A 17,366-nucleotide genomic window follows, 5' to 3' on the forward strand; every position below is an offset into this window, starting at 1 on the left:
TCATGCTTTTGTTTGATTACAAAATTCATTTCCCTTTTTCATTCTTATCTACTCTGGGATAGGACTGATCGTGTAGTCAGGAAAGCAAAGATGCAAATGAAACAAAAAATAGCTGACACGGTAAATCGGCGAGACAAGACATTTTTTTTAGACGTATTAGTGATAGCAAGAAGTGCAAAAGTGGCATTGTGAGATTGAAAGGTGAAGGGGAGGAATATGTAGAAGCTGATAAAGAAAAGGCCAAATTGCTTAATAAATATTTCTGTTCTGTGTTCACAGTTGAAGCGCTGGGAGCATGACCGCAGAAGACAAACATGAATAGGGATGGAGGAGTAATAGACTCTAATCGATTTTCAGAGGATTGTGTTTGTGAGGAGCTAGCTAAAATAAAGGTAGACAAAGCGATGGGGCCGGATGGTGTACATCCTAGGGTGCTGAAGGAACTTAGGGAAGTTCTGGTAGCTCCGCAGACTGACCTTTTCAATGAGTCTCTAGAGTCGAGAGTGATACCGGAGTCTCTAGAGTTGAGTGATACCGAAGGACTGGAGAAGGGTGGATGTGGTCCCTCTCCACAAAAGTGGAAGTAAGGAGGAAAAAGGGACTTATAGGCCGGTAAGCCTGTCTTCTGTGGTAAGCAAATTAAAATGGAAACATTTTTAAAACAGAGAATGGTCAAGTTTCTGGAATCCTGTGGATTACAGGACTGGAGGCAACATGGATTCACTAGAGGTAGGTCTTGTCAGACAAATCTGATCAATTTCTTTGACTGGGTGACCAGAGAATTTGATAAAGGATGTGCACTAGATGTGGTGTATTTAGATTTTAGCAAAGCCTTTGACAGTGTTCCACATAGATGTCTAATAAATAAACTTGAGTGCCCTTGGGATGGGTCCCAAAGTGACGGTCTGGGCCAAGAACTGGTTGAATGGAAGGTGACAGAGGTTAGTGATGAATGGAGATTGTTCTGAGGAAATGGATGTTACCAGTGGTGTGCCTCATGGTTCTGTTCTTTGGCCAGTTCTTTTTACCATTTTTATAAACGATATTGCTGAAGGGTTGTCGGGTAAGATTTGCCTCTTTGCGGATGATACCAAAATCTGCAATAGAGTTGACACACTGGATGGTGTTAATAACATGAAGAAAGACCTGGTGAAGCTTGAAGAATGGTCTGAAATTGGGTAGCTAAAATTTAATGCTAAGAAATGCAAGGTCATGCATTTGGGCTGCAAAAACCCGAGGGAACAGTACAGTTTAGGGGGTGAAGAACTTATGTGCACAACAGAAGAGTGGGACTTGGATGTGATTGTATGTGATGATCTTAAGATGGCCAAACAGGTTGAAAAGGTGATGGCGAAAGCTAGAAGGATGCTAGGTTGCATAGGGAGAGGTATGGCCAGTAGGAAAAAGGAGGTATTGATGCCCCTGTATAAGACTTTGGTGAGACCTCATTTAGAATATTGTGTACAATTCTGGAGGCCGCACCTTCAAAAAAATATAAAAAGGATGTCGATCCAGAGGAAGGCTACTAAAATGGTATGTGGTCTTCGTCAAAAGGTGTATGGGTAAAGACTTAAAGATCTCAATCTGTATACTTTAGAGGAAAGGTGGGAGAGGGGAGATATGATAGAGACGTTTAAATACCTACATAATGTAAATGCGCATAAGTTGAGTCTCTTTCATTTGAAAGGAAACTCTGCAATGAGAAGGCATAGGATGAAGTTAAGAGGTGATAGACTCCGGAGTAATCTAAGGAAATATTGTTTTGCAGAAAGGGTGGTAGATGCATGAAACAATCTCCCAGAAGAGGTGATGGAGACAGAGACTATGTCTGAATTCAAAAGGGCCTGGGATAGGCATGTGGGATCTCTCAGAGAGAGAAAGAGATAATGGTTACTGTGGATGGGCAGACTAGATGGGCCATTTGGCCTTTATCTGCCATTATGTTTCTATGTTTCTAACTGTTCATTGGGTCGGCTGCTCCATATAGGTGCATTAGCCAGTGGTCCTATCTTATCTGGTTACTGATTCTTTTTGGTGTTTCCACCACTTATATTTAGATTCAACTGACTCTAGGAGGTCGTTTATATTTTAAACTCAGAATAATCATTTTACCTCTGGTAGAGCATGGAGTTCATCTATTCTTTTTTTCCATTAGGTTCCTTCCGTTTTGCTCTCGGATCAGACATTAGGTCTAAATTTTTGCAAGGCAATTCAAATCTTTCTAAGTTTCTTGGAACCCATCTCTCCCTCCATCCCTTTTATTGAAGCTAGGGATTCCCACGTATGGGATAAAGCAGTTGCTTACCGTAACGAGTGTTATCTGGAGACAGCAGGCAGATATTCTCACATCCCACCCATCTCCCCTAGTTGGCTTCTTCGCTTGGCCACAGAACTGATGACTTTGCAAGCTGGTGTCAAGTGGGAAAGCACTCGCACATGCATAGTGTGGGCAGTATTAAGCTTTGAATTCTTAAAGTGTCGGTGCACTTTTTTACTGTCTGTACTGGGGCTATGTGAATGACGTCACCCCACATGTGAGAATATTTGCCTGCTCTCTCTGGATAACACCTCTTACGGTAAGTAACTGTGCTTTTAAAGAGAGGGTGGTGGATGCCTGGAATGCCATCCCTGCAGAGGTAGTGGAGACAAAAACAGAGTTTAAAAATGCACAAAGGATCCCTAAATAGAAAGAGAATAGTATTCACACACGCTCATAAAATCATCGGAACACTATAATTGTGTTCATGATACGCAGGAGTGATGCTTAAATGCAGCCTCAGCAGTGGAGACATGAAGCTAATGCTGGACGGACTTCTTCGGTCTTTGTCCCATATATGGCAAGATAAGATGGGCTGGAGCTAGCTTTGAAGGCAACTCTGGTATAGGGGCAATGTGGCCAAAACCAGATGGACTTCTACGGTCTGTGTCATGTATATAGCAAGATGGATCAGGAGCAAGTATGCATATTTTTTACCACATTCAATCATCTGAGTGCAGATCTTGCTTATGCGGGGAGGGGGGGGGAGACATCTTATAGAGTAACTTAATCTATTAATTATTCAGTTTATTTGCTGAGTGTGAGACTGCTGGATAGACTGGATGGACCATACAGGCCTTTTTCTGCTGTCATTTACTACGTTACTATGTAACAAAAGATTTCCCTGTTCTACATCCATGTGTGTAGATATATAGCACTCTTTCTCAATGTGTGTGTGTGTGTATGTATGTGGCTGGCCCACTACTTTTCTGTCTGAAGTCCAGCTCAATCAGAACCGCAGCTAGGATGTGACACACTAAAATGGCAGTTTAATTGTAAACCACTTAGACCCATTGTGATCTGTAGTATAGAAAAGCTTTTAATAAATATCCCTTTATTTAGTACTACTTAGTATTTCATTAGGGTTTTCCTCCTCCTCTTGTCTTTAGGGCTAGCCATTACACCAAGCAGGGGTGTTATGCAAACATTTTTTTTTCAAAACTTAAAATGCTGGTCACTGAGTCAGGCCACTAGATGGTGTTAATGAGCTGAGTGCTGTCCACAGTAGCTCCAGTCCGTGTTGGCTCATGACCAAAGCCTAGGTCATCTGCACAGTAATATGTGGCACTCTCATTGAGCCATTGGACCAGTTCCAAAATAGTATTACACATGGAGATCCACACCATGCAGAGATTTCAACTGGGTACAGTTTGGGTGGGACTAGAATCTACAAAGGGAATGCACGTGTTTAGGGAAAAGTCTTCACATCAGGTTTTACATCAGTTCAAAAGCACACATATTATAAAGAGTACTCATCTCATCCAGGGGTTTACATGAGAGATTAAGGAAGTCATTCTCCTTAATCTATCATAGTTTATGTTATTGCAAGCAAGTAGTGGTTGATGATTGAAGATTGAAGGCTGTTTTCTTGCAGATAAGTGACATTTGGGTGCAGTAGGCTTGGGGCTTCTGACATTTTCAGCTTCATATTGCTTACTTTTCTCACTGCTTTGTCTTACTCTGTTTTTTATTTAGTTATTTAGCCCGTCCTCCCAAAGGAGTTCAGAACGGGTACAGGAATACATTCACAGTATGGGTAGAACAAATTTTAGTGAGACATACAGACTTTACAGCATGGACAAAGGGGTTTAGATTACAACAATTACAGTACAGACATAACATGCAGACTTACAAATACAGACTTAGTGGACATAGGGTGGTTTAAATTGCAGCATTTTCAGTGTAGATATACTTGGAAGTGAAATAGCTTTTCTTTGCAGGTGGGTGTATCTTTGTTGTCAGAGAATGTAGTAGTAATACAGGTTATAATTGCGGTGGCATGCGAGTTTTAGCGAGATTCCGTTTGGTATATTAGGTGGTATCTTTGGGATTCCATCCGTCCGGAGTGTAGATGTGGGTCTTCAAGGAGCTGGATTTGTAAAGAGGAAGGTTTTCACGGCTTTTCTGAAGTTCCAAATACTGGGGGGATGATGTGCCACATTCTGGGTATGTAATGAGAATATGAGCGTCTTTGGGCTGTCTCAAACTTGAGTGAGCGGCCTGGTGGCAGGACCAGCCGTTTTTCTGTTTGGAATTTCAGTGATTGGTTAGGGACATAATTTTGTACTTTTGATGCTAGGTGGTTTGGTGTCATTTTGTGGAAAGTCTTGAAAGCTAGTACTAAGGCTTTAAAGGTGCATTGTTTTTGGATAGGCAGCCAGTGCAAGGATGTTAGTGCAGGGGTGACATGGTTGCGGAAGCCCAAGTTTTTTAGGAGTCGGATTGCGGCGTTTTGCACACCTTGTAGACGGGAGAATGTTTTTGCTGGTAAGCCCACTAGTAGAGCGTTGCAGTAATCTAAACGGGATAGTATAAACGCGTATAGTATAGTTATGATGCATGTTGTCCTTGGCCTTATGAACCAGAATAATTTTAAACCAAGGCATAGCTGGTTCTTTGACTTTTTTACTCCCTTTTTTCAGCATGCCTATAGTTTGTAGGCCGTTGTACACTGATGTGTAGTTCTTTGTCACTGTACTTATGCATATTTTTTTTGTGATCCTTTATTGTTTTCTGTCCAGTTTGAAGCCACTCCGATCCTCTCTCTCTTCTCATTTAAAATTGCTACCTGGTGTCAAAAAGAAGCTCCTATCTCAGCCTGCCTGGTCCATAAAGGAGAAAAAGGAGACTAATGAGGTGACAATGTGGAAGGACTACGACAAGTAAGTAATACAGTGGAGTCATAAAAAGGTCACATTAAAAATAATTCAAGGGGAAGAGCTTTTCCTACTCCAAAACCAAGATATACAAAAACATTCACAACAATCAAAGGATTTATTCAGGAACAAATCCTTAAATGTGTCCAGACAACTATATAGTTGTCCATCATATAACTTAACAAAAATTGTGAATTTGCTCAACAGTCCTCATGCATAAAAATCACAAATGTAGACGCACTGTCCAACAAGTTTTCAATCACCCAACACCCACAGATCTAAATTATTGTGTCACTGACACATCGAGTCACATCGAGGACAAAAACTCTGCTTGAAAACAAAAAAAGCTGAGTATCTTCAGTACTATGGTGTTTCGGAAGAGATTCTGCCTCCTTTCAGGATTACAAGCATACAATAATAGACAACTTGCTTCCTTTATTTTCAGTTCACACTATCACGTTCATCGTGCTTTCATTATCTTCAGAGTAGACTCTGGCCTAGCTTTCTCCCATTCAGCCTTCCACAAAAATGGAGTGAATTAGAAATAAAGCAGAATTATTTTTATTTAATAAAAAGCATTTAAGTTAGACGTTCAAAGAATCATATTTAATGTATGCCTTAATTTATGTTTTGTGGTAAATTGTTTTAATTCTTGGATCTGTTTCTCCCTTTTATTTATTTTTCCCATTTTTGTTGTATAAACTTAAAAAAGGTGGCATTTAGTGGCTGTCAGTGTATTGGTTGTCTTCCCTTCCCCCCTTGGCACTATTGAGGAGAAACACTGCCAATTATTGCCAGTATACAGGTGCGGCCCAGTAGTATTCTGCTTAAGATTTTCTTTTGCCGAGATCTAAATATACCACTAGGTTTAAGTACAAGATTTGTATAATATTTTTGCCCTAAATCTTTCTTGCCCATTATTTTGCTTCCCTCCTGAAGGTTCAGCTTCGAAGACATACTATTCACAAATGGTGTAAATGAACCTAGACTTTGAGGCTGTTTAAGCATATGTTGGCAGAAACGTTGTCTGGCTCATATTTACACCATAGGAGATTGCTGGCAATAATGGAAATTCAGTGCTGGAACCATATCTTGCCACCTTCATTGAATTTCTAGTCTATTTTTGACTGGCCAAGCCATAACCAGCAATGCCAGTATTCAACGGCTAACTGGCTAAGTCTCAACAGCCTTTTAGATGATTGTCTTTGGCTGCCATACTTAGCTGAATATTGGTGGTGACCAACTATGTTATGTGATATAGCTAGTTACTGGCCAGTCAGTGTAAGATAACTAACTGACTATGTGCTGTTTAGACAGCTGGAAGCCATTCCTAGCTATGTAAATAGTGCTGAATATCAGCCCCATAAGTTTAAAATGTGTTCAGTCAGTTTGCAGAATAAATTGGCTTCACAATTATGTCTGAAGATGTTGACACTAACTAGCTTCCTTGGAGCTCAGAAAAACTAGGTTGGGGGGGGGGGGGGGCGTGTGTGTGCTTTTTTATGTAGCTGCTGCCTCCTGAATCCAATCTCTTTTCATCCAAATTCATGGATGTGATCTGCTCTCATGGCTAATTTTTGCTTTTATGTTTTTGGTGATTAGATTCTTTTTTTCCTTCGATTTTTCTGCTGCTTTTCCCCTGAGGTCTCCGTCTTTCTAAAAATATTTGCTTTCATTTGTTTGAAGATTCAACTTGGCCAATAGACTGTTTTCCTTGGTAGATACCTTAGAGGTTGAAAAATGTTTGTCATAGATGCCATCTGTTCCAGATGCCTGGGGCCAGATTGGCCAAGCTCTTTAACTCAAACAGTTTGCACTTCCTGCAGACACTACATTTGAAAGCACAGTTGATGCAGTCAGCTTTGTCAGTACAATCGTCATAAATAACTTCGGAACAAGCATTGTCTTGCCCAATTCAGAGGCAAAAGGCTTGCTGTTTCTCTGCAGCGCTTCAAGGAACTAGTCTACCAATGTGAACTCCATTTCTTGATATCTACTATGGAACTCTTATGTTTTTAGGTTGTCTTGCCTTGGTGTTCCCCAGACCAGTTCAGAATTTTCAGGTAAAATGTGCTTGATTTCAAGTTCCTGTGTGGTCTTTGTTGGTCAGTGTGGTGACAGTTTGTGGATTAAGATCTAGAACAGCAGCAACAGAGTCAGGTGTCTAGGATGGAACAGGTTTGGAATATATGACTGATACCTTTTATGATTTGGTTATAACTTGGTACATACCATGACCCTGTCAATGATGGTTCAGTGTATGGGTGTTTGTTGTGGCGAAGGACTTGTTCTGTGGACTTGGGCTTCCAAGTCTTGACTGGGTAAACTTCCCTTTAGAGGCAAATTGTTTAGGGAGGCGATTGCCAACTTCGTAAAGGATTTAAGGGAAGTTAAGCCACAGAGGTTTCCAGAAGATAAATCTTAAGGCCTCTGCTAGGTCTTTGTCCAGCTGGTTGAAGTGCCAGGCTGTCAATTAAATAGGCTGGGATTTTCTAACTATAGCCTTCACTCATACTTTCAATCTCAGCAGCCCTCCTTTTGAGGAGACTGGGAAGCAAATTATCAAGCCTCTAAGTCGGTGAATGCCATTTGGGCTAAACAGTGATGGGGGACCAGGTCTATTCCTTGAGTTTCAGGATATGACATCATTCCAGGGTCCTTGGGGAGTGAACCCTGTTAACATTGAAGGTAAGCCCTCAATATTATTAGAGAGGGGTACAAATTAGAATTGTACTACCCATTCACAGATTTCTTCTTGCTGGAATCCCTGTGCAGACATACATAAGAACATAAGCATTGCCCCTGCTGGGTCAGACCAGGGGTATATTGTCAAGCAAAGAGTAGTTCAGTAGCATTAACAGGCAAGGGGAGGCTCGCAGCACACAATTGACATTGGAAACACTTCTGTTCCAGTGGGTGAAGAAGAAACTGATCAGTTTGTCTGCAGTACATATTTTGCATGTAAATGCAGGCACTTGCCAGACCCAAAGCTAACAAGTCTTATAGATTAATAATGTATGACAGGTTTACCCAGTGATGGACCTGATGATGACCTGAGAAAATAAAAAAGTGCTTTGATTTCTCAAGTTGTCAATAGCAGTCAACAGTTATAAATATTTCCCAGAAAGAAAATGACAAAATCCTGTATTATAATTAATAGAATATATGGCAACTTTAGTGTCTGTAGCTCACTTTCCAGAGCATCCGCTTCACTAGCTAACCCCAAACAAGAATAAATAGATGAGATAACCTTATAATCTTTGTGCTGACCAACATCTACAGTCCAGATCCAGGAAAGGAGAAACAGTACGCTGTCTGTTGTGCAGCTGTGGGTAGAAACCTGAAGAGAGAGAATAACCGAATAACAAAGTCCTTGAAAGAGACGAAACAAAATCCTTTCTGTGGCCGGCAGAATAGCAAGGACTGTATAGGAAAGCTATTCTTGCCCTTTATCCATGCTGTACATAGGTGACAAACCCTGAATTCAGTCTCTGATTGACTGGGACTGAGCTCACCTCATATGACATGTGAATTTGGGCTTTTTTCATTCCCAGTAATGAGAGATGGTATGCATGAAGATTTATGGCAAGAAATCTGCAAGGCCATGGTTTCTGTCCTGAAAGTGTTGGCTTTAATATTTGGTATATTTTTTTGAGTTTTTAATTTGGTAGCGGAGTTGATTTGCATACAAGCTAAATTTTGTTTTTTTCAAATTCTTTATTCATTTTTCCATCTTACATCAAGTACACAATATTACATCATTTAAAACTTTTACACATCATTTGAAATTCGTTCAATTGTCATCTTAAATATATAAATTTATTCCCTCTCCACCCACCCTTCCCACAAATATTTTAATAAAAAATATATAAATATTGTATTTTTATCTATTGATTAAACCTTTAAAAGAACTTTATACCATCCCCCCTCCCCCCTAAGTATAAATGTACTTTCAGTGGAAAATGAAAACCAACCTGCACCAGACCTTGTCTTTGCTATCAGTATCTCTCTTAACAGGTGACGAGACAAAAGCATGCGAGACTTTGGCGCGCTGACATTGCAGCGCAGACAATTCGACGCAAGACCCCAGCATGCCGCCTAAAAAGTTACTTTTACAGAGCTCCGACAGGGAATGTGGGGGGAAACCCCCCCCACTTTACTTCATACTCTTCGCGCTGCCGTTGGGGGTGGGGTAGGGGGTGAGTTCCCGCTAAGCTGCGCTGGGGTGCGCTGACGCACAAAATATTACCTCGCAGCGCACAAGTTTCTCGTCACAGCGCACACAGTGTAGAGCACAGTTCTTCAACCGCCGGTCCGCAAACAAAATCTTGCCGGTCCGCGAAGGATTCGGTCCCCGCCGCAACGAAAGGCCGGCGTCAGCTGACTTGCAACTTCCTGTTGCAGTCGCTGTGCCGGGACTCCTGCCTTCGCCGGGACTCCTGCCTTCCACCGCGTTTGCCTCCTGCCTTGTCTCCGCACCTCCAGACCAGCAGCGGCAGCTGTGTATGCTTTTAACTTCGGCACAGAGCTGCCCCTAATCAATAGTTTAGCGCGGTTTCATAAGGCAGCCTCGGGGCCTTTGCTAGGCCGGCCCACATCGCATCATCGAAGCGGGCCGGCTATCAAAGGCCCCGAGGCTGCCTCATGAAACCGCGCTAAACTATTGATTAGGGGCAGCTCTGTGCCGAAGTTAAAAGCATACAGAGCTGCCGCTGCTGGTCTGAACTCTTGGGCCGCTGAAGGAGGGCAAAAAGCAGCTGTCCTGGAGGTTTCCCTTCCTCTCGCCTTTACAGGTTCCTTTTTTCCACCTTTTTTTTTTTTCCTTCAAACGGCAACGGGCCCCAGCATCGACATCAATCAAGTAAGTTCCACTGTCAATCAAGCGGTTCTGCTCGGCCAAAGCTTCCCCTGTGACATGAGCCACCCTCAGGGGAAAGAAAGTGACCCACAAAGGTGAGGGGAAGGGGGGCAGATGATGGAAGTTGGGGGGGGGAGAGAGAGAGAGAGAGAGAGAAGGGGCAGATGATGGAATGGAGGAGATGAGAGAGAGAGAGAAGGGGACAGATGATGGAAGTGAGAAGAAGGGAGAGAGAGCAGAAGGCAGATGGATGTCAGTTGAGAAGGGAGAGCAGATGCTGAATGGAAGTGGGGAAAGAACACATACTGGATGGAAGGAGGAGATAAATAAAGGGGGAAGAAAATAGTAAGATAATGGAGGGGTGAGGGAAAGGGGTGACAAGCTGTGTGTAGACACAGTGAAAAGAGGGAAACGGGACTAAATAGTAAGAAAGAATTTAATTTAGATGGAGGCAGAAAATAGAGAAGGAAGACCAGAGAAGAAAAGGGAAGAGAGAGCAGAGAATGATCAGATCTGAGTGGAGGAAATGAGAAGAGAGATATGCTAAAAACCACAGGGGGGAGGGAAGGATAGAGATGCCAGACCATGAGGGGAACAGAAGGAAGATGATGGATGCTAGACCAAATTGGGGGGTGGGGGGGGGGCAGGAGGAGAGATGGCAGGGAAAGACAGACAGTGAATGGAAGGGGCAGATGCTGGACTGAAGAGACAGAGAAGGTTATCATGCTGCTGTACCGGGCCATGGTACGCCCTCACCTGGAGTACTGCGTCCAGCACTGGTACTTTAAGAAGGACACGGTACTACTCGAAAGGATCCAGAGAAGAGCAACTAAAATGGTTAAGGGGCTGGAGGAGTTGCCGTACAGCGAAAGATTAGAGAAACTGGGCCTCTTCTCCCTTGAGCAGAGGAGATTGAGAGGGGACATGATAGAAACAATCAAGGTACTGAAGGGAATAGACTTAGTAGCTAAGGCAGGGAGAACGAGAGGGCACTCTCTAAAGTTGAAAGGGGATAGATTCCATACAAACGTAAGGAAGTTCTGTGGTAGAAAGCAACATATTTATTTGGCTCATAACTTGCTGGCGCCCGATATTTTTAGCTCACAGTGAAAAAAGTTTGCTCACAACACCCGCCCGCTTAGAGGGAACACTGGGTGCAACCCCCCACATTATAGAGAAAACTTAATTTTTTCCTAAAAAATCTGGAAAAAAGTTAAGTTTACTCTATAATGGAGGGTTCCAACCCCCCCAACAGCAGCGTGAAGAGTATGAAGTAAACTGGGGGGGGGGGGTCCCCATTCACACACCGCATCGGAGCTCTTTAAAAGTATCTTTTTAGGCGGTGCGCTGGGATCTTGCGCTTATTTGTCTGCGCTGCAATGTCAGCGCCAAAGTCCCATGTGCGAATGACTATGAACCGTCTTATCATTCCCTCTATAATTTCCCCACCTGAGCACTGTGTATTGATGCACCTTTTTGTCCAGTTTGTCTGTCTTGACTAGATTGTAAGTTCTTTTAGGCAAGGACTGTCTGTGTTTTGATGTACAGTGCTGCATATATCTAGTAGCACTATAGAAATAAGTAGCAGTAGAATTTTTCATAGATTCATGCTGAGGATGCAGTCAATCTGGTTTCAGTGTTCTCTGTCTGGTGAAATTCACATATATTCACATTGCTTGGCTGAATGAAGAAAGCATTTTGCAGTGAATAGGTTGACTTCACAAAAGTTGGTAAGCAGACCTTCTGCTGCATTTCTTATCCTTAAACCACAGGATCCTACTGCATTACTTTCCTTTCTGTTATCAGCTTTGGAATTCTAGTCACAAATCATCAGTAGCACATCCATGTTTGTGTACTGTCTCTGGGAAAAGGTGACTAAAATCATCAGGGGGGGGGAAAGTGAGGTTTTAATGAATTCTGCTAGAGCAAACAGTCCAGAGCAAACAATTTGTTATATAACAGTCCAACCCTCATCTTTTTTAAGTGAAAAAAAATAGTTACAGAAGTTCAGACATGGAACTTCTTTTGGACTGCTTATGGACCCATGTCATGAAAAATCAGCCATTCTCAAAATTTTGGATCTGCTACTTTAGTCACTTTTTCCCCAGAGACTGTCGCATATGTTCCATCAATTTAAGCTTTAACTTGATCGTAAAGCTGGACTATTTCAGGTGCATCAGTTGTTGGAGCATAAACTTTAATTATTGTCATGTGAGTTGATCATTATATCCCATAACTGCCCTCGCAAGGTCATTCCTCACTATAAAGTTGACTCCATAACTGCCCTCAGAAGGTCATTCCTCACTATGAAGGTGATTATGATTCATCTTTTACTACATAGAGTTTTCCTTGCTCCATAGTTTGCACATTCCAGGTTTCAGTTGTGATTCTGTCTTCACAGCTACAGATTTTCTTTGATATGATGGCAGCCTATTAGCCAGAGGGCTGACTACATCATAAAATCAGTGTCTTGTTTAGCGCCTTCTAACCTTAAGGTCCCATCTTCCTGCACCATGACATTCTTCACCATTAAATTCCCTATATGGTTTTCTTAGTAACATAGTAACATAGTAGATGACGGCAGATAAAGACCCGAATGGTCCATCCAGTCTGCCCAACCTGATTCAATTTAAATTTTTTTTATTTTTTTCTTCTTAGCTATTTCTGGGCGAGAATCCAAAGCTTTACCCGGTACTGTGCTTGGGTTCCAACTGCCGAAATCTCTGTTAAGACTTACTCCAGCCCATTCTCCTCCAAACGGCCATGCACAGACACAGACCGTACAAGTCTGCCCAGTAACTGGCCTAGTTCAATCTTTAATATTATTTTCTGATTCTAAATCTTCTGTGTTCATCCCATGCTTCTTTGAACTCAGTCACAGTTTTACTCTCCACCACCTCTCTCGGGAGCGCATTCCAGGCATCCACCACCCTCTCCGTAAAGTAGAATTTCCTAACATTGCCCCTGAATCTACCACCCCTCAACCTCAAATTATGTCCTCTGGTTTTACCATTTTCCTTTCTCTGGAAAAGATTTTGTTCTACGTTAATACCCTTTAAGTATTTGAACGTCTGAATCATATCTCCCCTGTCTCTCCTTTCCTCTAGGGTATACATATTCAGGGCTTCCAGTCTCTCCTCATACATCTTCTGGCGCAAGCCTCCTATCATTTTCGTCGCCCTCCTCTGGACCGCCTCAAGTCTTCTTACGTCTTTCGCCAGATACGGTCTCCAAAACTGAACACAATACTCCAAGTGGGGCCTCACCAATGACCTGTACAGGGGCATCAACACCTTCTTCCTTCTACTGACTACGCCTCTCTTTATACAGCCCAGAATCCTTCTGGCAGCAGCCACTGCCTTGTCACACTGTTTTTTCGCCTTTAGATCTTCGGACACTATCACCCCAAGGTCCCTCTCCCCGTCCATGCATATCAGCTTCTCTCCTCCCAGCATATACGGTTCCTTCCTATTATTAATCCCCAAATGCATTACTCTGCATTTCTTTGCATTGAATTTTAGTTGCCAGGCATTAGACCATTCCTCTAACTTTTGCGGATCCTTTTTCATATTTTCCACTCCCTCTTCGGTGTCTACTCTGTTACAAATCTTGGTATCATCTGCAAAAAGGCACACTTTTCCTTCTAGCCCTTCAGCAATGTCACTTACATACATATTGAACAGGATTGGCCCCAGCACCGAACCCTGAGGGACTCCACTAGTCACCTTTCCTTCCTTCGAGCGACTTCCATTAACCACCACCCTCTGGCGTCTGTCCGATAGCCAGTTTCTGACCCAGTTCACCACTTTGGGTCCTAACTTCAGCCCTTCAAGTTTGTTCAACAGCCTCCTATGAGGAACTGTATCAAAGGCTTTGCTGAAATCCAAGTAAATTACATCTAGCATATGTCCTCGATCCAGCTCTCTGGTCACCCAATCAAAAAATTCAATCAGGTTCGTTTGGCACGATTTACCTTTTGTAAAGCCATGTTGCCTCGGATCCTGTAACCCATTAGATTCAAGGAAATACACTATCCTTTCTTTCAGCAACACTTCCATTATTTTTCCAACAACTGAAGTGAGGCTCACCGGCCTGTAGTTTCCTGCTTCATCCCTGTGACCACTTTTATGAATAGGGACCACATCCGCTCTCCTCCAATCCCCAGGAATCACTCCCGTCTCCAGAGATTTGTTGAACAAGTCTTTAATAGGACTCGCCAGAACCTCTCTGAGTTCCCTTAGTATCCTGGGATGGATCCCGTATGGTCCCATCGCTTTGTCCACCTTCAGTTTTTCAAGTTGCTCATAAACACCCTCCTCCGTGGTAGTATATAGGAGTGGTTTACCATTTCCTTCTCCCACACAGTGTGAGTTACCCCAATATCACTGCTGCCTAATATTTATTTATTCAATTTTATATACCATTCTTCCAAAGGAGCTCAGAACAGTTTACATTAATTTATTCAGGTACTCAAGCATTTTTCCCTGTCTGTCTTGGTAGACTCACAATCTCTCTAATGTACCTGGGGTAATGGGGGGATTAAGTGACTTGCCCAGGGTCCCAAGGAGCAGCGTGGGTTTGAACCCACAACCTCGGGGTTCCAAGGCTGTAGTTTTAACCACTGCACCACTGGTATGGCTTGGTTGGTATTTCTGCTTGAATCTGTTTGCCAGACATCATAACTTCAAGCTTCACAAATGCATGCAAATCCCTTCCCACCACAAGGGGCACATTTTAAGGGGGTTCTTTATTTACTATGATAAATGCAGTTAAAATTTATCTCTAAATAACTCATCTTTCTAGTGCAACAGGCACATCATTCCTGAACCTTTGGGTAGCCAATCTATTCCCACGAGAGCCTCGTTATAATTTTTTGCTCTGCCTCTCATCTCTCTGCGCTGTCCTCCTACTCCCCAGTTGTCTCTCTACATGCGAGTTGATAGGAGCCAGTCTCTTCTGCTCATGTTTAATTTTTCTTTCTTTTCTCTTTTTTTTTTCCTATTGTGAGGCTTTCAGTGCTGCAGAAGCTCCCAGCTCTGGGATATCTCTGGCTTTAGGAGAGCTCAGACTCTGAGGTCAGAAGTCCTGTACGCAAGGGGCAGACTGCTTGGCAATGCATCCACTTGGCTGGCCTGCACTAACTGTTCAGGAGCTCAGGGACCATTCACTTGGGAGCGGGCTCGCCCCAGGTTCTGTCTCGGTGGGTTTAAGCGCAGGCTGAGTGGCTCCATGGTGGTTTTATCCAGGATTGGGGCTGACTGTGTTTTTCCCCCCAACTCTGTGCGTGGTCTGGTGGGGGTTGAGGGCTCAAACCAGTCATGGAGTCTGAAAGGCAGTCTGAAGACACAAGCAGTCTGGTTTCCAGGCTTGTTTGAGGCAGAAATTCTTCCAGTAAGCTAACTGCAGCTTCAGTACAGCACCCGCAAGAAGTGAGTACAAGGCTGACAGCCTTAAAACTAAAATCGGGGAGGTTTCTAAAATTTTTATTTTGGGGGTTTCTGGGGCAAGAACCAGGGTTTACTACCACTAAAATCACTAATATTTGATCCTCAATGTAGCTTCCACAGGCCATTTTTGGTGCTAAAATCACCACAGTGGCTATCTTGGATTTCCCAATTTGGAAATAAAAGCCCCTATCTGCCTCAAAACATCTTGATTTTGTTTAAAATTAGGTGGGATGAACTTCTCAGGCCAGGATACTTTGGATTAATGCCAGATTTGTGCTAGATGGCGGACCGAGGATCGTCCATGTTCCATGAGCTATGTGGCATATGAGAGGGCAGGAGCCATTTGCTTAGCCCCCTCTACTCCCATAACTCGCTGATGACCGTCCGGAAAGACTCTTCTCTTCAACTGAACAGTGCCAATGAATCTGCCTCCTTGCTCCCCTTCCTTGACTCCTTACTATCCTCCCACTCCTCCTCAACTTCTGCCCTCCTCCCTTTCCGTGTTCTCCATGCTACTCCTCCCCCCCCTCTCTCTACATTTTAACTCCTCCTGTCTCTTCTACGAATGCTTTTGTCCTCTAATCTCTTGTGAATGTCAATTGTAACTCGTTCTGAACTCCCGGGACAACGGGATAGAAATCTAAATAAATAAATAAATAGTTCCCTTGGGCAAGAAGCCCCCAATCTTCAATCTTCCTGCCATGCAACTGCCCCCCAAAAAGCAGTTATGACACCAGGACAGGAGCTGGACCTCTATGAATAGGAGGGAGCTTAACGGCTTATTGGGAGGCGTGAGCAGAGATTACGTCTGACTGCTGGGTACTGGAAATTATTCAGGAGGGGTACAAGTTTAAGTTCTTTTGTTCCCTTCTGGACCTCTTTGTGGATTCTTCAGCAGGAAGGCCAGAGAAAGCAGTCGGAGTAAGAGCGACTATGGAGAGACGACTAGATCTGGCAGCCATAGAAGCTGGATGAGGAATCAGGCTCATGCAGATACTCTGTACACTTCATAATGCACAAAACAGGCTCAGAAGACTGGCGGTCGATTCTGGATGTCAAGGTGGTTAACGCAGCCCTCGAGATACTCCGCTTCTGCATGGAGACGGTGCTGTCAGTTATTGCATCAGTGGCGCCGGGGAAGTTTCTTGCCTTGTTGGACTTAACAGAGGCCTACCTGCACAGCCCCATATTTCTGGAGCACTGGAAATTCTTGTGCTTCCATGTTCTGGAGCAGTATTTCCAGTTCGTGGCCTTGCCGCTTGGCCTGCCCATGGCACCTCACACCTTTACCAAGGTGTGATAGTGGTAGTAGAAGTGCATCTTTGCAAGGCAGGGATTCAGGTGCATCCATATCTGGATGATTGGCTGATAAGAGCGCCATTAAAGTCTGAAGGAAGGACAGCAGTGCAGAGGATGATTCAGCTCCTGCAGAACCTGGGCTGGGTGGTCCAGCTTTCAGAAAAGCTCCCTAGAGCCATCTCAGTGTCTGGAGTATCTCAGCATCCTGTTAAACACAAAGGAGAACATGGTCTATCTGCCAGATACCCGCAGAGAGAAACTCACATGTTGAATCAGGGCGTTTTGGACAGTCCAGACCCCAAATCTTGGCATTATTTGCAGGTGCTGGGGTCAATAGTAGTAACTATAGATGTAGTTCCCTGAGCAAGGGAAATGTTCCTAGCTCAATGATACCTGCAACAGGATGTATTGAAGATGCCAGTGCCTTGGACATATCAGGCACATCGCAGTCTGACCTGGTGGTTATGGCCATAGTCTCTAGCCAGAGGTATCCCTTTCTGCATCTTAACATGGATGCTTCTGACCACAGATGCCAGCCTTTATGGATGGGGAGCGCACTGCAAAGGGTA

The 17,366-nt window shown here is 43.4% G+C and overlaps 1 protein-coding gene across 1 annotated transcript in view; it reads left to right on the forward strand.

Moving 5' to 3' along the window:
* The window catches only part of QSOX2 (quiescin sulfhydryl oxidase 2), a 122,601-nt gene that overhangs the window by 72,212 nt on the left and 33,023 nt on the right, over positions 1–17,366 (forward strand). The window contains exon 8 of the mRNA XM_033961110.1: positions 5,059–5,199. Coding sequence (XP_033817001.1) covers positions 5,059–5,199 — 141 coding nt within the window. The remainder of the gene's footprint in view (positions 1–5,058; positions 5,200–17,366) is intronic.

The sequence above is a fragment of the Geotrypetes seraphini genome, chromosome 10, assembly GCF_902459505.1.
Source record: "Geotrypetes seraphini chromosome 10, aGeoSer1.1, whole genome shotgun sequence".
Taxonomy (NCBI): Eukaryota; Metazoa; Chordata; class Amphibia; order Gymnophiona; family Dermophiidae; genus Geotrypetes; species Geotrypetes seraphini.